The sequence below is a fragment of the Hermetia illucens genome, chromosome 4, assembly GCF_905115235.1.
Source record: "Hermetia illucens chromosome 4, iHerIll2.2.curated.20191125, whole genome shotgun sequence".
In the NCBI taxonomy this organism is placed as follows: Eukaryota; Metazoa; Arthropoda; class Insecta; order Diptera; family Stratiomyidae; genus Hermetia; species Hermetia illucens.
Genome location: NC_051852.1, coordinates 172879392 through 172897992, shown reverse-complemented (window position 1 = coordinate 172897992; position 18601 = coordinate 172879392). Strand labels below are relative to the sequence as shown.

Sequence of the window (18601 nt, the reverse complement as noted above, 5' to 3'; positions counted from 1 at the left end):
GAAATGCCCAACAACTGTTGAAAGGTCTACATATACCCTGTTCAATGAATTCGTTGAATCTTTTCCGCGTTACAACGAGCTTTTGGGGTGATAAAGGGCGTACATTCGAGAAGTTTGGAGACCCAGTAGAGTGCATGTGTTGCTGAACGTCATGCTTAACTGACTGAGAGGAAGGAGTGTTGCGGTTCGAACAGGTTGAAATTTTCCCTGGCAACTTAAGAGAAGTTGGTGGATCTGTCAAAGATTGCTACGAAAAAGTCCTACACAGAGCGAAACTCTCATTCACTTGTCTGTAACCCTAAGTGTTTATGGACATGGAGTTTGTTGCCGCTAATTTTAGCTGCTGCAGAAATAATTATTGAGTCTGGTGACGGGGAGGACGGAGACCCCCGCGCTCGTGTCCACTTAGAAAATTGCGCTTACTAAGGGGGTCGTACACTTTTAGGCGACGGGTAGCTGGGCTTCAAGTAGATGACGCCGCGTCCTACAGCGAAATTAGTTTTTTTTGTTGTGTTGCGATAAATTTGTATGGGCTGGTATATTTAGTGGCTCTATCTGTAAATTTGCGATGGTATCAGCACGTGCGACTACCCGACCGCCTGTTTCGTGAGGTGGATGTTGAACGTGCTCTAATCCACCCTCTTGAACGCAACGCTGCCAACGTGAGAGCAGCACTTACGCCATTTCGTCGTATCGTGAGATACTTTCGCGATCACAGAACGCGAGTATCCCCTGATTTTATCAACCCTCATCACACGCTAGTACGTCATTCGTGCTCTCCGGTAGTTGCTAAAACCAACACTTCAGGACCTGCGCGGTCGCCAAACAATAAATCCAATTCAGCTTTGCTGTCTCACTTACCGAAAGACGCCTGATGAGCTGCTTCCCGAGTTGACGGAAGAGCCCAGAATATCGGCGACGAATGCGATTGATTCCTCATCCTGACCGACGAGCTCTTGATTGTATCTGGGGACGTCCGCCAACATACACTGGGCCTCTAGTTGGAGGAATCAAGCCCCCGTCGCCCGTCGTCCAGCGTTATACTTCGAACGAACTTAATCTGAGCGCGGTGGCGGAACAAAAAAATAAAAGATTGTATCGACCGAATCGTGTAATTTTCTTCAAAATTTATGAATTGGTATGGCATAGTCGAATAGTTCCTCCTTCTTTTTTCGCAATGCGTTTTTTGTCATGAATCTTCTTGGCATCATAAATGATGACGTGTTCGATAACATTCACTCTCCGATTTTGATTTCTCCATCCAAAGTTACGAATGAAGTTTGCAGCGAGGCCTATTCAACGAACTTTACAGCGCTTTGATAATTTTTCTTCAACTTGATCAAGGTGGATTGTGACACAGGAAACTTTGTCCTTCTTTGTGCAAATCTTGATTTCAGCTTTGGTCACGTTTTTTTTCTATTCTATCGAGGCCACAACTATAAAATTTATGCACTGCTAATTTAAACACAACTTTTCATTATTTTATTTAAAGTTTACTTACTTAATTTCTATTATAATTTATTAAATTAGGTAACATCATATTACAAATTATTCCTCTTCAATGACAGGTGAAAAATATTCCCTTTCATTTAAACAACGGAAAAATGCTACGTTTTCGTTGACTTCTTGGATCCCACTACTCAGTTGAAAAATCTCCAATGTAAGCTTGTTTGTTCGGAGTCACCGTTGGCAGGAACAACGCTACCAAGCTACACAAATTGGCCGACACCTTCGGTGTTCTGCCCGATTATGCAGATAGGAGGAGCGCGATGACCAATCTGTCTGAGAACCTTGGTTTTGTTGGTGTTTATCTTCAGTCCGATCCTGCTTGCCTCTCTTCCAAAATCAAGAACCATTTGGCCGGGGTTCACGACTTATGAGCGAGCAGACTTCCGTGATGCGGTAGATAAATCATAGTCATTTGCGACAGCTTTTGTTTCCCTGATCATAGCGTTACTGAATTCCCTTTTGCCACGGGGAATACTGAGTTTCACTTCCAGGGAATTTTTGCGGTACCAGTACTTAAACGCATCAGGTTTACCTTCATTCACGGCGGCCTTCAGTTAGATTGCCTCATGAAAGACAGAAGAAGCAAGCTTAACAAAGAGCTAAAGATGAACGTGTAAATGGAATAAAATTGGGAGTAAGCTCATGCCAGAGGGGTACTGCCTCCTGTCATCTGCTGAGCTGGTGTGATTGCTGGTGATACCGCAGCATATAGTAAAAAACAACATTTTTCTGACGTTTGGTAAATATTTCATATCAGAATGTAAAAGTATTTACATTCAGAAATGTAGAGTGGGTTGCAGAGACGTAAATAAGTTGTAACGTCCATTTTACCGGCTGCTCTGATCTCCGCTAAACCTATCAATTATTCATTTGCAACTCAATCAAACAATACTCATCGTCCCAACTAAATTTAGGTAGTTCCGGTTTTTATTTTCTTGTTTGCAACTTTAATTAGCGTTTCATATACTCACCTGTGGTGTGTCCACGGCATTCTCAGTGTCCAACGCGACGCATTTATTTCAATGCAAGCCATTACAATAGAGACCTGTATACAAATCATACAAAGCCTCTGATCGGTATAATAATAACTCGTTTTTCTATTCCCATAGCTACACGTCCCATGACTATCTGTTTAATAATCATCTTGCTTGATTTAACCGTACATCACAAATACGGACAAAAATGAAGGTTTTAAAGTCCTTTAAGATTTTATTAGATCAACTTTTTCACTGTATGAATGTATGAAATACTCTTACATAAGTCACAAAACAAGTTAGAACTGAAAAGTGCTGAGAAATACCAGGAGGACCTACTGGGAGCGATAATATTCGAATAGGACCCATTATTATTAATGAATCATTAAGAAATCGTCGATGCATCGTGAACGTTGGAAAAATAGTTTCCTGATGATGTCTATGGTTAAATGCTTACCGAGTTTCTATTCTGTACTTGTTAATTTTATACCAAACAGTAGAACGCGTGCTGCTTGTCAACAAAGTGAATCCATTTCAGGAAGGAAAAGATTTTGCGGTTCGGAAACGAATATGGAAACTGCAGAAGAATGACGGTAATAATAAAGCCAAGTTTGTGATACTATTAATATTCATAACAACGTATGCAAAGTGTTGAAGTCAACGAGTAGATTTTTTAATGACACATAAGAGGGAAGAGTGACCCTCGTTGAGTCCCATGTTTCATCGTGGCGTTTAAGTTGATTGTGCAATTTCGGGTGGCTCGCATAATTATCACCACGGAGTTTTCAGATTTCCGTCCTACGACTCCTATATGGATAAGTTTTTCAGTTTCTGAGTTATTTTGTCTATTCTACATATATAGAATTTGTTTCAGTCGCCATAATTTATTTAGTATACACCGCTTTTTCCCTCTTTTTTTATTTGGTCCCTTTAACTATCTTGTCAATTTTGTTTATAATATCTCCACTGGTGGAAGACCTGCGACGTGTTACAAGGTTATGACACAGTATTCTTCACCGATGGGGTAGTTTTCTCGGATACATAATAATAGCCGAGCCGTAGGGAAATACTGATGATACTGGACATGATCCGAGTTCCATCGCCGTAACATAGCCATTCTAACCGACAGCCAAGCGGCCATTAAAACTTTGTTCTTAGTGGAATCTATTCATACTACTTAGTAGCCGCTAAAGTCGTCAGATAGCGAGGTGCTTTCCTTCGTCAATGCTACGGGGTAGTTGAACCAGTTAAACTCTGCTCCATTTGATCCCACCAGAGCAGTTTGTGGCATCAAAACGTCGGACCACAGGGCCAATTGGACTACCTACGCTATGACCATTTCCGTTAGGAGTGGTGACAATGTAATGATAAATGCTGAGATCAGGGAAAGACATAAATAAAGTATAGTTGGAGTTATTTCACTATGCTAAATTCTACCTGATCTCTCTTGATGACAGGTCCCGCGATAGGCTGACCAAGAAAATGCATCCAATGTCGTTAAAAACAAAATGATCGGATTGAGTAACAATGTGCCTCGGAGAAATGCTGGGGCATCCATCTCAGTTGACGTGGCAGGACAGTCTCCGGTCCTGTCGTGAAATGGGCAAGTGTTCTTGACGCAAGGACAGCGTCAGGACGTAAGTAAGTTAGTCCGAGCAAAAGAAATACATGTCTGCACGCTAAATATTGACACCCTGACTGGAAAGACCGAGGAATTCACAAGAACCCTTCGGAAAAGGCGCATTGATATCAGCGCTCTACAAGAAACCTGATGGTTTGGTGCCAAAAGCTGCGACATCGAACGAGAACGTTGTAAAAATTGTTACTCTAGCTAGCTCATACAATCAATACGGTGGTGCCATTTCCATCTCAGAGGGACTCCGTGACGCCATGATGAAGCTCACCACTATATCAGCTCATTGCACTATTCACTTCTTCACGGCGTACGTTCCATAGACAGGCCAACCTGATACCGAGAAAGATGTCTTCTAGCAACTTCACGATGTAAAGTCTTGCGTCGTGCGTGCTGGTGGCTATATTATATTTGCAGGTGACTTTAATGATCATGTAGATGAAAAGGCAGGCGGTATCAGGTATCATGGGTAACCCTCGGGGTCACCGATCAATTTGGCCAAAAATGGAATGACGGTCTCAGATTGAATGTGAAAAAAATGAATTTTTGACGACCGATCCCCATGAAACAATCGCTGTTAATGGCAGTGACCTATTCAGAACTGAGCAATTTAAATATCTCGGGTCAATTACTTTATGCATTAGCGCAACCTGGAAGAGATGGAGTTCCACAACTGGTGTTCTTTGTGATAGACGAATCAACGAACGTCTCAAATCTAAAATTTACCACAATGTCGTCCGCCCTGTCGCGCTCTATGGTTCTGAGTGTAGGCCCATTGTGAAAGGCAATGAATGGCTTCTTGCGGTAATGGAGACGAAGATGTTACGTTGGACTAGTGGCGTGACACGCTTTGATCATATCCGAAGTAAGGATATCCACAATCAATATGGTGTTGCACCGATCGTGAAAAAATTGCAAGAGAGGCGTCTTCGTTGGTATGGTCACGTAATTCGCGCTAACGAGAATTTGCTCGCCAAGATTGATGTGAACATCGAAGTTGATGGTAAGCGACCAAAAGGCGAAACAATGGTAGCTTGATACGCTAGATGGGGTTTTGAAAGCCTCGCGATTGTATCCAGATCAGGCTTTTGATAAAACAAAATGGCGAAACCGACGTGACGCGTTTGGGAGACGAAAAACACATCGACCGCTCCGAACATAGGGTGAGTAATACTGCAAAAAGGGCCCGGAGAGAGGAAAATGCGGCCAACCGAGAATATTTTCTTAATAAGGTAACGAACGCTACGGCCCTGGCATTACGGATTGAATTGTAAGCTTCTGCAATCATGTTTTATGCCATATTTTATCTTAAACATCACTTCTAACAGAAATATTTATATTTATTATTATTATTAGTAAAGAGTTAAAAAAGGGCAAATTACAACTGTTTTATAAAATGATGTATATTTGCAAATTTCAAAATAATAAAAATCCCGATTGGAACAGCATAGTCAATGGAACATTTATTAATAAGATATATAATTCATTTTTAAATTCGGTTAGAAAAAAATTAAATTAAAATAAAGGTCCCTCAAAGTTGCCCGTGATATTTCGACAATGACTATAGCAAGCACTTTTCAAAGACGTAGAAAAGGGATGGGTATTTTTTAAAAGTAAAAACATGTACAAATTAGATAAAAAAAAATCATTAGGTTATCTTTAGTGGTTGTTTTGCAATTAATTTCGAGAAAATGTACCTGAAATGCACCCTTGCTGTTAGAAGACTTCCTGAAGTTTATACTTGTTGATCTCTCACTACCCTATTTGCATAATAATGCAATCCGCCTTCAAATAGGCCGGTGAGAGGTCAACAAGTATAAACTTCAGGCGGTCTTCTAACAGCAAGCGTACATTTCAGTAAAGATCTGCCTCTAAAAATACTAATTGAAATCTTTCATTGAGTACTCTTCATTAAAACATTTATAGAAAAATGCAATCTCCACTTTTTATTTACGAGGAGCCCTCCTTTAATTTCCATACAAACTCACGCCACTGACGGCATGAATGGAAGTTTACAGTTTTTTCACCAAAGTTTTTTTTCAATCGATGTAGTCCTTTTTTAGAAAAGTGCTTCTAAATCTAGTTTTGTTTTACACAAAGTCTTTTAGTCGAAAATACGTGGATAGACGGATATTTGGAGGCAATGTTAGCACAGATATGAGAACCTAACAAAAGAGCTTTCGGGTCAGTAGCAGTGCCATATTGTGGCAATTCTGAGAATGACGAATGATTGATCAAAGTAGTAGATATGTATATGTACCCTGAAGCAATGAAGGCAAAATTATATAAACACAAAAGATGAAAATCAAACCCCCTAAAAGTTCTAATGCCGTTTCCACACGGTTAGGACTTGCCACAAACTTCAAACGTTCGGCGGAGTAAACATCGCCCTCCACCCGATTGGAAGTGCTTTCCTGTTTTCTGAGCAGCCAAGCAAATACGTTTGATTTGTCCAAAAGACCGATACTCGATCGGATCGACCACAAGCGCTCGCAAGCTAAACACTATCCAAAAGTTTCAATGATGGTTTCTTGAGGTTTGGCAAACATGCGAATCCGGCATAACACTAATGGTTAATTGGAGATGAGAACAAAAAGGTGAAGTGTAATTAAAATGGAAAGCTTTTCATTCAAGCAATCACAGGTTTTATTTGTTGTAAACAGCAGGTAAGTACAAAGTGGTGTTACATGTTACCTTGTGCCTTCAGAACTTTTTCAAGTTTTTCACTAGTTTTCCGATTCACATTCAATTCGCCGTGTATTGACTTACATATTAAATGTCTTTATTATTGCCTTCATGTCCATCTTCCTCCTTGTCTTGGCTTTTGTTTTTTAAACCCGTGCTCCCCAAACTTTCAATTCTCTCTGCTTTTTCCTGCAAGTACCTTTGTCGGCGAATATCAGCTTTAGCTAACTTTTCTTCAAGATCTTCAATCGTTGTTTCAACTAAAGGTACTTCAGTTAGACGTTGTAGTCGCTTGGGTGGATGTTTCCTAATAAGGCTGTCATCACCTCCGTGTTCGTGCCCATCGGCGATTGGTATTTCGAATGCCTCTGCCGGTGCTGCATGACAAAATTGTCTTAATAAAAAAGTATCCAATAATATAAATAATCAAAAAAATTACAAGTCCTATTTTCGTCATTCACTACATTTCATTATTACAGTTAAATAAAAGTCAAAACATAATTTTTAATATATTTGCATGGATGTATTTGCTACGACTTACGGTATTGGACAGGATCTAGTGATGCAGAAATCGTAGGTTCATCTACATCGCCTTTTCCAATAATGTCGGTCTGCGCTGCATGAGATAACCCTGCCTGGGACGCGGCACACCCCATTTTCAAATTTTCCGATTCTTTCAATGGTTTCACTCGATGAACTCTACAGTCAGACTTTCGTGGCAACATATTAAACAGGTGACATATCGTTTCCCTTCAGTGCAAAATGGAAAGGGATGTAGTTCATTCAAACACGTTCCCAATTATATATTTATAATTCCAGTTTTTCCAGTTTAATACGGGTTTTTCACACCACAAAGTTCATAGGAATTAAAATTGTCTGTTCTGCTTTTCAATGAAAAAGCTAGCTGAATAAAAAAAATCTCACAGAATTAACGAATACGGATGAGTGAGGACGAATGAAACATGAAGTGGACTGAATTTACTTATCAAATGTCTTGATTTCCGTTCAGGAAGGCAATTGCAACTGACACAGGATTTTTATACTGACTTAGACAGACCATTACGTTCCGATTCGGATTGAATTGAATGTTTATAGTGGTTGTTATTGACCTTCATGTCCATTTCAAGCCCGCGCTTTCAAACACGGAGCCGACCATTAGGAGCAGAGGTTGATAAACTTGTTGGAAGTTCGTCCAGAGAGTTAAAATTTATAAACGTAAGGGCAGAGAAAATCTACTGAAATTTCGAATGAAATAATCCGACCGGCGGGTATAAAGTGGATAGAATATTCCTAAGTATGATAATTTATTCCTCCTGATGCAAAGCCAAGATCCGTCTTCTCCATATATACGGAAACGTAATTACGGTGGCAAACAACTGGGTCGATGGAAGAGGAAGACAAGAAAGGCTGAAGGGAGGGAGCTATTTCCCAGTATGGAAATGGTGGTTAGACGGACAATAGTGATTTCCTGTCATAACTGCATATTTGATGTACTTGTATATTGGAAAGTTAATACGTTGTACTAATGATTGTAAGGACGATAAGCTCGCAGAGCGGGGCAGGAGTACGATACGTACACTAATGTCACAAGTGAAATAGCAGCATTAGTCGCCTCCGAAAATTAAAATGATTTTGTTGGCCGATAAAAGAGATAGAACTGTCGTAGTTAGCAATTAAGAAAATTGTGTTTGCCGTGAGTAGGCGCAGAATAGTGCTTTGTGGCGAAGGACAATCGAGCTGTACATGTTTGGGTGTATTACGGATCTAATGTCATATGAGAGCACAAACGAAAAAGAAAAGGCGCGTGATAATCGCCTTGAACAGTATACGGCATGACCTTGTAAGGTGGATTGCCCTCATGTTAATTGATATTATTACTAATGTTAATAGCATTTTAGTTCACAAATCCGCATTGACGTCATAGATGTAATTGTTCTTTCTGATTTGAAGAGAATATGTTCAGTTCATTATCATCTTTATACCTTTCTGCAATTATAAAAAACTTAATAAAAGCTAAGTTTGTAGCAGGGAGTATGGATTTACCCTTGTGCACCATGCAACCATATTGATAGAGCTACTTGTTTCCTTTTTGAAAAATGAATTTATATAATATAATAATAATAATAATAGTGTTGCATATTGATGTAGCAAACGGCTACAAATTTTGTATTTTTTTTTTTTATATTTTTCTGCAAAATTACTTGATAACAACAAATTTCAGACCAATCGGAAATTGAGAACCTCACATGGGGTTGTGTATCTTGCACTTCCAGTTATATTATGTAAAAACGCTGAATTGGTGTAGTTAGTTATCAAGCTTCAATATACTAATTTAGTGGAATTTGTAATTTCTCAAAAAAATTTTCATTGGAAAACATAATTACCGAAGATGCTGGAATACTGATATATGTCAGTTTATTATTGTATACTAAATAAAGAGCGAGAAACCCAAAAAGGTTGTCATTATACTATTTCGGTTTTAATTTTTCCTGATATTGGGACCGTTAAGGTTTGACTCAAATTCATATACTTACCATGTCAATTTTGCCTATTTCCTGGAATGTTAGGAACCATAAAATGAGTTACTGATATTTCACTGTTATTTTCATTTTCTTTTTTTTTAATAAACATACATACATATTTGTCATCATATCATTTCATTTTTCATATATAAGTATTTTTTTGGATTACCCGTATATTATAAATTTTTATACAATTCTTTCTTTTACAAAATTCTTTTAGGTTTTTTTTTTTGGTTTTTCACGTATTAGGTTGTAGTTTTTGACATGTTGATAAATTAGTTTTGTATCAATGTGCGTGTGTCTTGCAAGTTTAATTTAATTTGCCTTTGCTGAATAATAGCTGTAATGCAGATAACTATGGAGTGAGGGGAAATTCCTTGATCTACCCTTACAGTGAGTGCGGCAAGTATAAAATATTCACCTCCAAAAACGTGCGTTCAACAAGTTACCAATTTTTAGATGAAAATATGAAAATTTAGAATGCGATTTGTCAATATCAATCTTCCTGGAGACATCGTATGAAATATTGTTAAATTTTTCAATAAACGAAAATTTAATTTTAGATAAGAATTATTAAACTAAACATTTTTTACCATATTTTCTAACTACATAAGCGCTCTTGAAAACAAAAACATAATTAATTGTTTTATAGAGGAAAAAATCGCTGTTATTTTATTCCAATGAACATTGAGCAACGTCCAATAAATTACATCTGTATTTGATTCCTTATCAGGTGCATAATATCCCCTCTGTTCCGTTTTTCCTTAAATATAAATTTGGTTTGCATGAATGGAAAACAATATAATACATCGCGGGCTTTAGTTCGCATTCAGAGTCGTGGTCTCCCTATTTCGAGTGGAAACTATAATATCAATAAAAGATGTGCTATCTCCTATCAGGTGAAATTTTTCTGCTTATTATCTACTAAATCCATATGTTTAACTTATATAGTACTGTAATAATAATTAAAGCTTTTATTCTTTTTTGCTGTGACTGACTCTTTGGATTTCTGTTCCTGTAAAGCCCGAGTATTTTTCATTAAAATGTGTAGCTGTGTTGAAAACTGGTAAACATTCGTTCAGAAAAAAATTTACTTGCTTGTATAAAAGAAAATTTCAGAATAACACAAAAAAAAGAAAATAATGTGAAAATTTTATATAATATTTCATCTATGTCTAGTCTTCTTTCTTCAATTGGGGTAGTATTTGCTAATCTAGTCTTCACATATACAAAGTATATATATATATATATAATTCCTATTTGTTTGGTAATATAATCTTAGTACTTTTGTTTGTTTCCATTTAGTAGCTGTTTATGTCGTCTCGATACTTAAATATTATTTTTACATATAGTTTTGATTTCATTTTCATTTCTTACTTGTATTCAATAATTCAAATAGAAATGGCACTGTTTAAATAATTTAGGTAAATAAATTTGGATCATATATATTCTAAATTTCAAAAGGAAATTATGCTTTTCGACTTCAGTATGTAGCCTGTCCTGAAATAATTTAAATAATCATACTTGCAAAAGTATCGGTCTTGAAAATATACATTAACAAACAAAAATACTTTCTCAATTTGCGTTCTAACATCAATCAATAACCTATTTTTATTATCAATAGCTAACGAGTATGAAAAAGTATTACAAACTATTGATTAAACTTTTCAGAATATTTTATTACAATTTCCTTAGCTATTTTAACTACTTTCTCTTGCGTTCGCTTCCCTCTAAATTAAACTTAGAATTCGCTTTAACATTTGGTTTCGGTACCAATTGTATGTACAAAAAGATTTTCGGGATTTTTTTTTACATTTTCAGATCATAACTTTTTTATAAGAAGTCGCTTTATTTTTTTGTTGTTCCATGTAATAGTTCTATTGAATTGTTATATATAACATTACACATATGTGGTTTACATGAAATTGCTAAGTGGAAAAATGTATAGAAGATGGATGAACAAAATTTTCACTGAATTGTAAGTTGACAGCAAATAATTCAATAATTCAAATTCAGGAGGATATATAGTTTAGACTATGTAAGATATGTCTAGAGTTTTAAATAATATTTGTAGTAATCCAGCTGTTGGTGGTGTTTCATGTTTAATCTAAGCTGTTATTGAAAACAATCATCCTCATTTTATTTGTTTTCGGTTATTTTTATTTTCTGTTCGGTAAGCTAAGAAGATTGCATAAATCACCTAGGTATCCCCAGGAATAATTACTGACTGCAGTGCAAGTATGCGATTTAAGAACGTTTCCTCTATTCATTGCAACATAGCAGCTATTATTACAAATTTAGGTATCCGATATTATTCTCAAAAAACATTAAGTCAATTAGACAGTATAATTTATTCCTTTGCACTCCCTGTACCTTTATAGAGAAACAGCCTAAGTCCACATGCATAGTTATAGTCTCGACTAAGTCTCAATTTCAACTCAACAAATCAGTGACAGTATAAAATATGAAAGTATATATTGCATAAAGGAAAGTCATCTTAGTTATTTTTTTTACAAAAATTTTAGCATAACTTAGGAACCCTTTTTATGAATAAAGATTCTACTCTGTCATTTTATTAATAGTGTCGTTGGAAGGGCGGATTTGGAGGCCTCGAAGCGGTAACAAAACCGAAAAATGAAGAGTTTTCATGAATTCTTTCCCTCCCCTCGCACATGGCTTTCCCAATATGTACCTATTTCATAAACTCGTTCCAAATGATCGAATCTTGCTGAGCGTAAATATTGCAAATATGAAAAGCAGCCCAAGATAACGTGAGCATGCACTAGGCATTTCACCTGGCAAATACGATTTTCCGACAGAAATTTTTTAAAAATTGCTTCAGTACTTTTCACAAAAAAATACTCCGAAAAACAGAGCGTTAATGTAAATTATCTCGGAAAATTTTCAGTAATTATGTTAGAATAATTTAGTATCTTATCAACTAATTATAAACCCCTCGGGTCATTGCTTCTCGATTTCTCGTATGCCATTTGCATGTTAGAATCCTAACGTAAGTCCGTCGAAAAGACGCATTGCAAAGCGCATAGCAAACTGGATTAATTGTCGAATTAATATAACAAAGTGCGTAGAAAAAATCCCACAGTTCTTGGGGAATGCAATTTGTGCATGTCGTCAATGGCTTCAATAGCACCAAAATATTATATGGCGTCCAGGTTATGATGAAACTTAGCAAGATGGCAGATAAAGTTTTAGCTGCTTTCGTTTCTTGACGCTTTTCTTGTGATTTTTTCTTCTTTTTTGCTTGTCTTGTTAACGGCTGCGATTTGGCTAGCGGCTTAGGAATGATTTTAGCGTTCAGTGGTATTCGAATATCAGGCGCATGAGACATTCTTCGTCCAATCGGGAGACTATATTCGGAGTCACGTGACGGTAACGGTCGTCGAGGTGGTACTGACATCACTGGTAAAGGAACATCATCTTGAATCATCTTAATAGAGGGTGCACGCTCATCTCCTTGTCCACCGTCCGGCGGCAGACGTATTAGAATGGTATACACTGAGTCTTGACTAACTGATCGTGAACCGAGTCGATTACTGTTTGGTAATGATCGAGAATCACGTGGTCCCGGAATTTCTTGGAGTTGAGAAAGAGGCGCTAGTGGTGGTCGCAGAGGTGTGGGTGATACGTCGGGTATAATGCTCACCATGCCAGGTCGACCCGCTGCGTACGGATCTCGAATTACATTTAAAGATGTACATCTGAAAAATATAAAAAGCAAAATAATTTCGCAATAACTAAGCGTTAGAATTTTCGAAAAATATAGGTAAGTAAATACAAACAACAAGCTATCTGAAAGTAATATTTGCAGTAAAACAACACCCCTGTGCGAAAATATAAATTTTGAAATGAACTCTTAACATAAATCAGTCAAAACAAGTATATTTCACCAATGAATGCTTATCCTAATAAAAACCAAATCTAGGTGTCTTGAACAAAGTCACTCATTGTTTGCAACCGTTAGGTAGTAAAATAAAGCGAAGTCCTCCTCTAAGCCTTGAGCTATATAAAATTATCATCATAAAATCATCCATTTAATCATATGTGAATAACTTGAACTCTCTCTTTCTAAGACAAATTTTAAGGAAAGATTGTTTGGATGAAATGAATCCTCAAGTTTTCAACTCAGTCAAATAATTAGTGAACTTCTTAGAAAATAAAATGAGACAATAACTCAATTCTTATTTGAAATCCCCCTTTAAGATAACATGCAATTGCCAGATACGTTATTAAATTAACTAGAGTGAAATATATTCACAAATATAAAAACAAACAAAGTGGTGCCATTTGTTCTTAAAGTGATTGATTTTAACGACAATGTAAAATCCTAATTTTGACTCGGACTCGCAAGGCGGAATAAAAAACAACAATAAAGAAAAAAAAAAGAAATGCTGGCATTCTTACATACACACACATACATACGGTCATACATCCGCTCAAAAGAGCATTTCACAGGAACATCAACAAAATTCCTAAGGTGCGATCTAGTTTGTAAAGTGAAATAGCAACTTCGAAACCAATAAAGTATTCCAAACGAAACTTTGACTTTTTAGTCACAAATATGTTCGGAAAAATGCATGGCCAGTTTCGTTTTGATAATTTTATAATTTTGTTTTCATTGGTATATTGTTACTACCTGGATACGGAGCTTTGTAAAGGAGTTTCTATGGATACAGGTGTTGCATACCCTAAATCTGATGGTTCCTCTTGCTCATAACCATAATCTTCTGAATCTTCACGACCTGAATGCCACCACGCTATACACCACTCTTTAATACCACCAAAACATGTATTTGATTTTTTTAGGCCGCCAGGATTTGTGATCTGAAATAAACAAAAATAATGAGTATTAGTTATGTGTCATTGGAGATATACCGGAAAACTTTCCGAAAAAAGATCATAGATCATAGTGAGTATTGTCATCGTTCTTCAAAAAAATTTTCTCCAGCAAATCCCACTCGCTTAAATGCGTCACCAAAGTTTACATACATTACGATTCCCTCAAACATTTTGATAACCAAGATAAAACGAAAGTTAAAAAATTTGTTTTTTATATGAATTTTCAACATTCTAAAACAGCAATAAAGCGGTATAGCTAAAGCAGTTGAGTGTAAGTCTATCAACCTTGTGCTTCCGCAACTGATGCTCGCACAGCAAAATATGCCATAATGGCACTCAAAGACGTCTTCTTCTTTCTGTTTAGTCTTTGTCTCTTTCACAAGCGTAGTCGGCTCGATGGAATTGAAAGACTTGTGAACAATAGAAAAGAAAATCATAAAATGATGAGGGACGAAAACGTTTTGAATTGATACTACACTAAACCACTAAAAAATAATAATTGCTCCCGGGTTCCGGACAACTATGTTCAGCAACTGTGCAAAGCAACATTTTTATCAGCAAGACACTAGTTGAGGTACACTATGTCCAGCAAAGTGGCACAATAGTTCTTCAGTAGTATTAAGTACCAGGCGATTAGGTTCGGACCTACCTACTTAAACAAGTCAGAACATTGGAACTGGATGTTTCATAGATAAAAGTTTTGTGTTCACCTTAGGTGAAGAACTTTCTATGCACGTTTTTCTTTTCGTACATACTATAGCTAAAAATTTTAAATATTTTTTCATTTATTCCCAAACTTTCCGATATGTACCTATCGGAGACATAAATACTATTATCATCCTAAACAAACATTGCTTATTACCAAATTCGGATTTATATATAAATACATATGTATATCTATATCTATATATATCTATCTAAATTAATAGCACGCATCTGAATATTTCCACTTTACTTCATGCGCCAAAGCATGCATATGCACATATATAAGTAGGACAGTTGAATACCACTGGCACTAACGTAGATATATATATATCTGAATAGGACATTATCCGCAATCTTTATTAACATATAAATATACCTGTCTCCAGTAATTGGTACTAATATACAAATAACTAAAAAGAACCAAAAGATAAAAGCTAAAATGGGACCGCGTTCATGTCAGTTCACTTTATATGATGATGATGTCATACACTCCCTGGAGTACAGTAGATTCACATGGAATACAAAATTTTGACCTTCTATAACTATGTTAGTAATAAGTGGATTACCTTCAAACTTTCCAGAATTGTGTCTAATATTATATCAATTATACTGATGAAAAATCAAATGATGAAGATGAATTTAATCTTCCTTCGTGTAAATTTCTAAATCATGGTAAAATCCCATTATTAACTTTATTTGAACACTCCGACTCCGAGTAAATGGGTGTGACGGATAGACATAGAGACAGACAAATATTGAATCGATTTTAATAAGGTTTTATTTCACGTAAAAAACCAAAGTACTTTAGTGGTGATGGCTGGTAGTAGGTTATCCTTCGAGAACAACACATCGAAAATGAATATAGAATGGTGTACTTCTGCATGGTTTGCAGACATTCATTTTATAGAAGTAAATCGGCGCAGTATCTTATATGTACATGTTGACCATAAGCAACTTTACTTATCATTTAGAAAATAAATACTTACACTTGACCTTTTCGAGTGAATTCCATGCCCATAGCCCGAATCCGACAAAACAGCATTAGTCATATAAACACTCTCAGCATCAGCAGAGGACTCTGATCTAGGTCGGCGCCATCCATCGTGGTCGCTTCCATGCGAAATTGAAACAACTCCAGAGTGATTTACAGCAGTAGTCTCATCACTGTAAGAAAGTATGAAAAACAAAAACTGTAGATGCTAACGCTATTTGCTAATATAATAATGAAATGCAATCCGATATGGAGCATCATGTAAGTCCGGTATTATCACGGGGTTATGTGATGCTTCTCCATCTTAGTAGATGGAGAAGCATGATTGATAGTTCAATCATATCATTATAATCAAGTCAATTATCCATCATTGAACTCCAAATTAACTATGTAAACCACCCAAGTTAGAAGATTATAGTAAAATTAAGACCCCCCCCCCCTCCCCCCGCCGTTTTCTGACGGTTGAGTGAGTTTGCACTAATCGTAGTGACACAGACTGGTACTATTGGCTGTAAGAGGACTGCACCAGGAAAGATGAGTCGCCTATAATCGTTCTCTCATCTTACAGTGTAAGTATCGATCTATCCAACACCTCTGGTTCTCTGGAAGAATACGTAATTCACGCCGACCTCAAAAATACGGACTGCATCTTTCAACGAAAAAATGATTTTGCCCATCAATACTCTGAGTTGAAATAAAGATATCGATTTTTATGGCCTCCTGGGAAATTGTTTCTCTATAGAAATAAGAAGCTGATAATACCTTGGATAAAGGCCCTTTGTCCTGACTCATAAGAATAATTAAAAAATACTCAAACGCAATTTATTCAGGAAAGAGCAGACCAATTTTCAGTTTTGCACAATTTTAACATATTGGTCATAATAGAAAAATATGAGCAATTCCTCTCCATTCTCCCAGATTTGAGTTGCTTCCATGCATTCTAACGTATATAGTTCAAGGGGTGTTAATCTGTTCAACATTGTACCACTCGATCGTAAGATCCTGCTTGTACGATTAGCATATGAAATGTAATGTGAAATACCACATATTTAAAAACGGATTTGAAGGAAAACGGAATTGCAGGATGAAAAACGGGTTGTAATCCCTTAAACTCTACTCATACATAGTTCGCTTCATCCCAAATCTTCTCATTAATGAGTGGATTATAATAGCAAGGCTACGTCGCAACACATTTGCTAGATGATTTCAAAGATATTTCAGTGGATTTTCAACCAGTACCGAACAGATAGGCATCATCAATTCTCCATCTGATATGCAAAAGTATTACTGATTTTAAATATGATAACAATTCTAAATATCTTAGAAATATCAAAACACATTCTATGAAGTATATGCCATCGGGATTTGAAAAGAAAATAAGTTTTTCTGTTTTTAATTTTCAAGGTTTTATGTAAAAGACGGTTTTGGCTCCTCTTTCATCAAACCTATCAAAATTTATGCAATTTTTACCACATATTTTCTTCCCCAGCTCCCGACACAAACATTTGATTGAATTCGAGTTAGTCTGTTTAGCCTAGTCGGTTACTTTGAAAGAAGCTGAAGTTTCCTATTCCTATTCCTATTTCCTACCCAAAAATTATAACATAAAAAATCACAAAACCTTTTATAGGTTTTGTGATTTTTTATGTTATAATTTTTGGGTAAATGATTCTTTCAGGTCGTAAATTGATACGCAAAGCAGAACTTTGATCTACTATAACTTTAAATGTCTTTTGAAGAAAATTGATCGTGACGTTATGAGCGTTAGAATTAGTAAAAGCGGTTACTCAAGCCCACTCTTTACGTTCTATGCCTTTTAGTTTGTTACTCAGACAAGTATTACACTTCTTGGAAAAACAATGCAGCCGTAATGAATATTTTTCCGAAGTAGAAGGCTTGCTTTATGGTCCTGGCATGCAAATTAAGCTTGGATAACTATAAACTGCTTTTAACTCTACTTTAAAAGGGCAAAAACTATACTGACATTTTTCTCCAAAACATGTTTTTTCCTGCATTGTCGAATGTAACTCAAAAATTGCATATACCTAAAAGTTTACATTCATTATTACTAAAAAGATTGTTTTTAGCAATTTGTTTATAAAAAAATAAAGTATTTTATTCTTATTGTATTCAAATTTCCATTTTTTCAAGGTTTCATGGCTATGGATCTAAGAAATGAAGAGGAACGGTTGAGGGAATTATACTGGGCGGACCTACCAAGGATGGAGCAGTCCAGGGTGCTTATTGGGGGATACGAACCCATACGCACAAAGGATTGCTTAAACCTCACCAAAAAGAACCTGCAAATCATAGTGGGAATTCTCACTGGTCATTGTTGACTGAACTATCACCTAGGTGAGCTAGGGATATCTACGGGCACTGCCTGCAGGTTTTGTGAGGAGGAGGACGAAACCTCTATACACGTCCTGGGACAGTTTCCGGCACTTGTGCAAAGTAGGTCGAGGCATCTGGGAGAACAATTAATACCAGATGCAAAGCTGAAAGATCTGGAAGTTGGGAACGTACTAAAGTTCCAAACTATACTAATACTATGGTCAATAGGTACACTATAACCAGTAAAAGGGGCACAATAGTTCTTCAAGGATGCGGTGCGACTTTCCCTTAACAGAATAATAATAATACATTTAAATATCAATGTCAATCTGTAGTTTTATTCGCAGTTGTTTGCAAAAAAAATTATTGACAAATCTGTTGTCTGGGGGGT

General features: G+C 36.4%; 2 protein-coding genes across 3 annotated transcripts in view; both read right to left on the bottom strand.

The window, feature by feature from the left end:
- Positions 1–6750: 6750 nt before the first annotated feature.
- LOC119653860 lies at positions 6751–7820 on the bottom strand. The gene is made up of 2 exons (XM_038058918.1): positions 7343–7820; positions 6751–7178 (listed from the first exon to the last, which is right to left on the bottom strand). Exons 1-2 carry the CDS (start codon positions 7524–7526, stop codon positions 6889–6891), a joined length of 474 nt encoding a protein of 157 aa, XP_037914846.1. The 5' UTR covers positions 7527–7820; the 3' UTR covers positions 6751–6888.
- Positions 7821–7968: 148 nt separating this feature from the next.
- The window catches only part of LOC119653859 (muscarinic acetylcholine receptor DM1), a 27734-nt gene continuing 17101 nt past the window's right edge, over positions 7969–18601 (bottom strand). Inside the window, exons 3-5 of one of the 2 annotated variants that reach the window (XM_038058915.1) lie at positions 15872–16049; positions 13978–14165; positions 7969–13042 (exon numbers count right to left, since the gene is read on the bottom strand). In XM_038058915.1, coding sequence (XP_037914843.1) covers positions 12265–13042; positions 13978–14165; positions 15872–16049 — 1144 coding nt within the window. In that variant the 3' untranslated portion in view covers positions 7969–12264. The remainder of the gene's footprint in view (positions 13043–13977; positions 14166–15871; positions 16050–18601) is intronic. The other variant, XM_038058917.1, reaches the window with a different exon arrangement.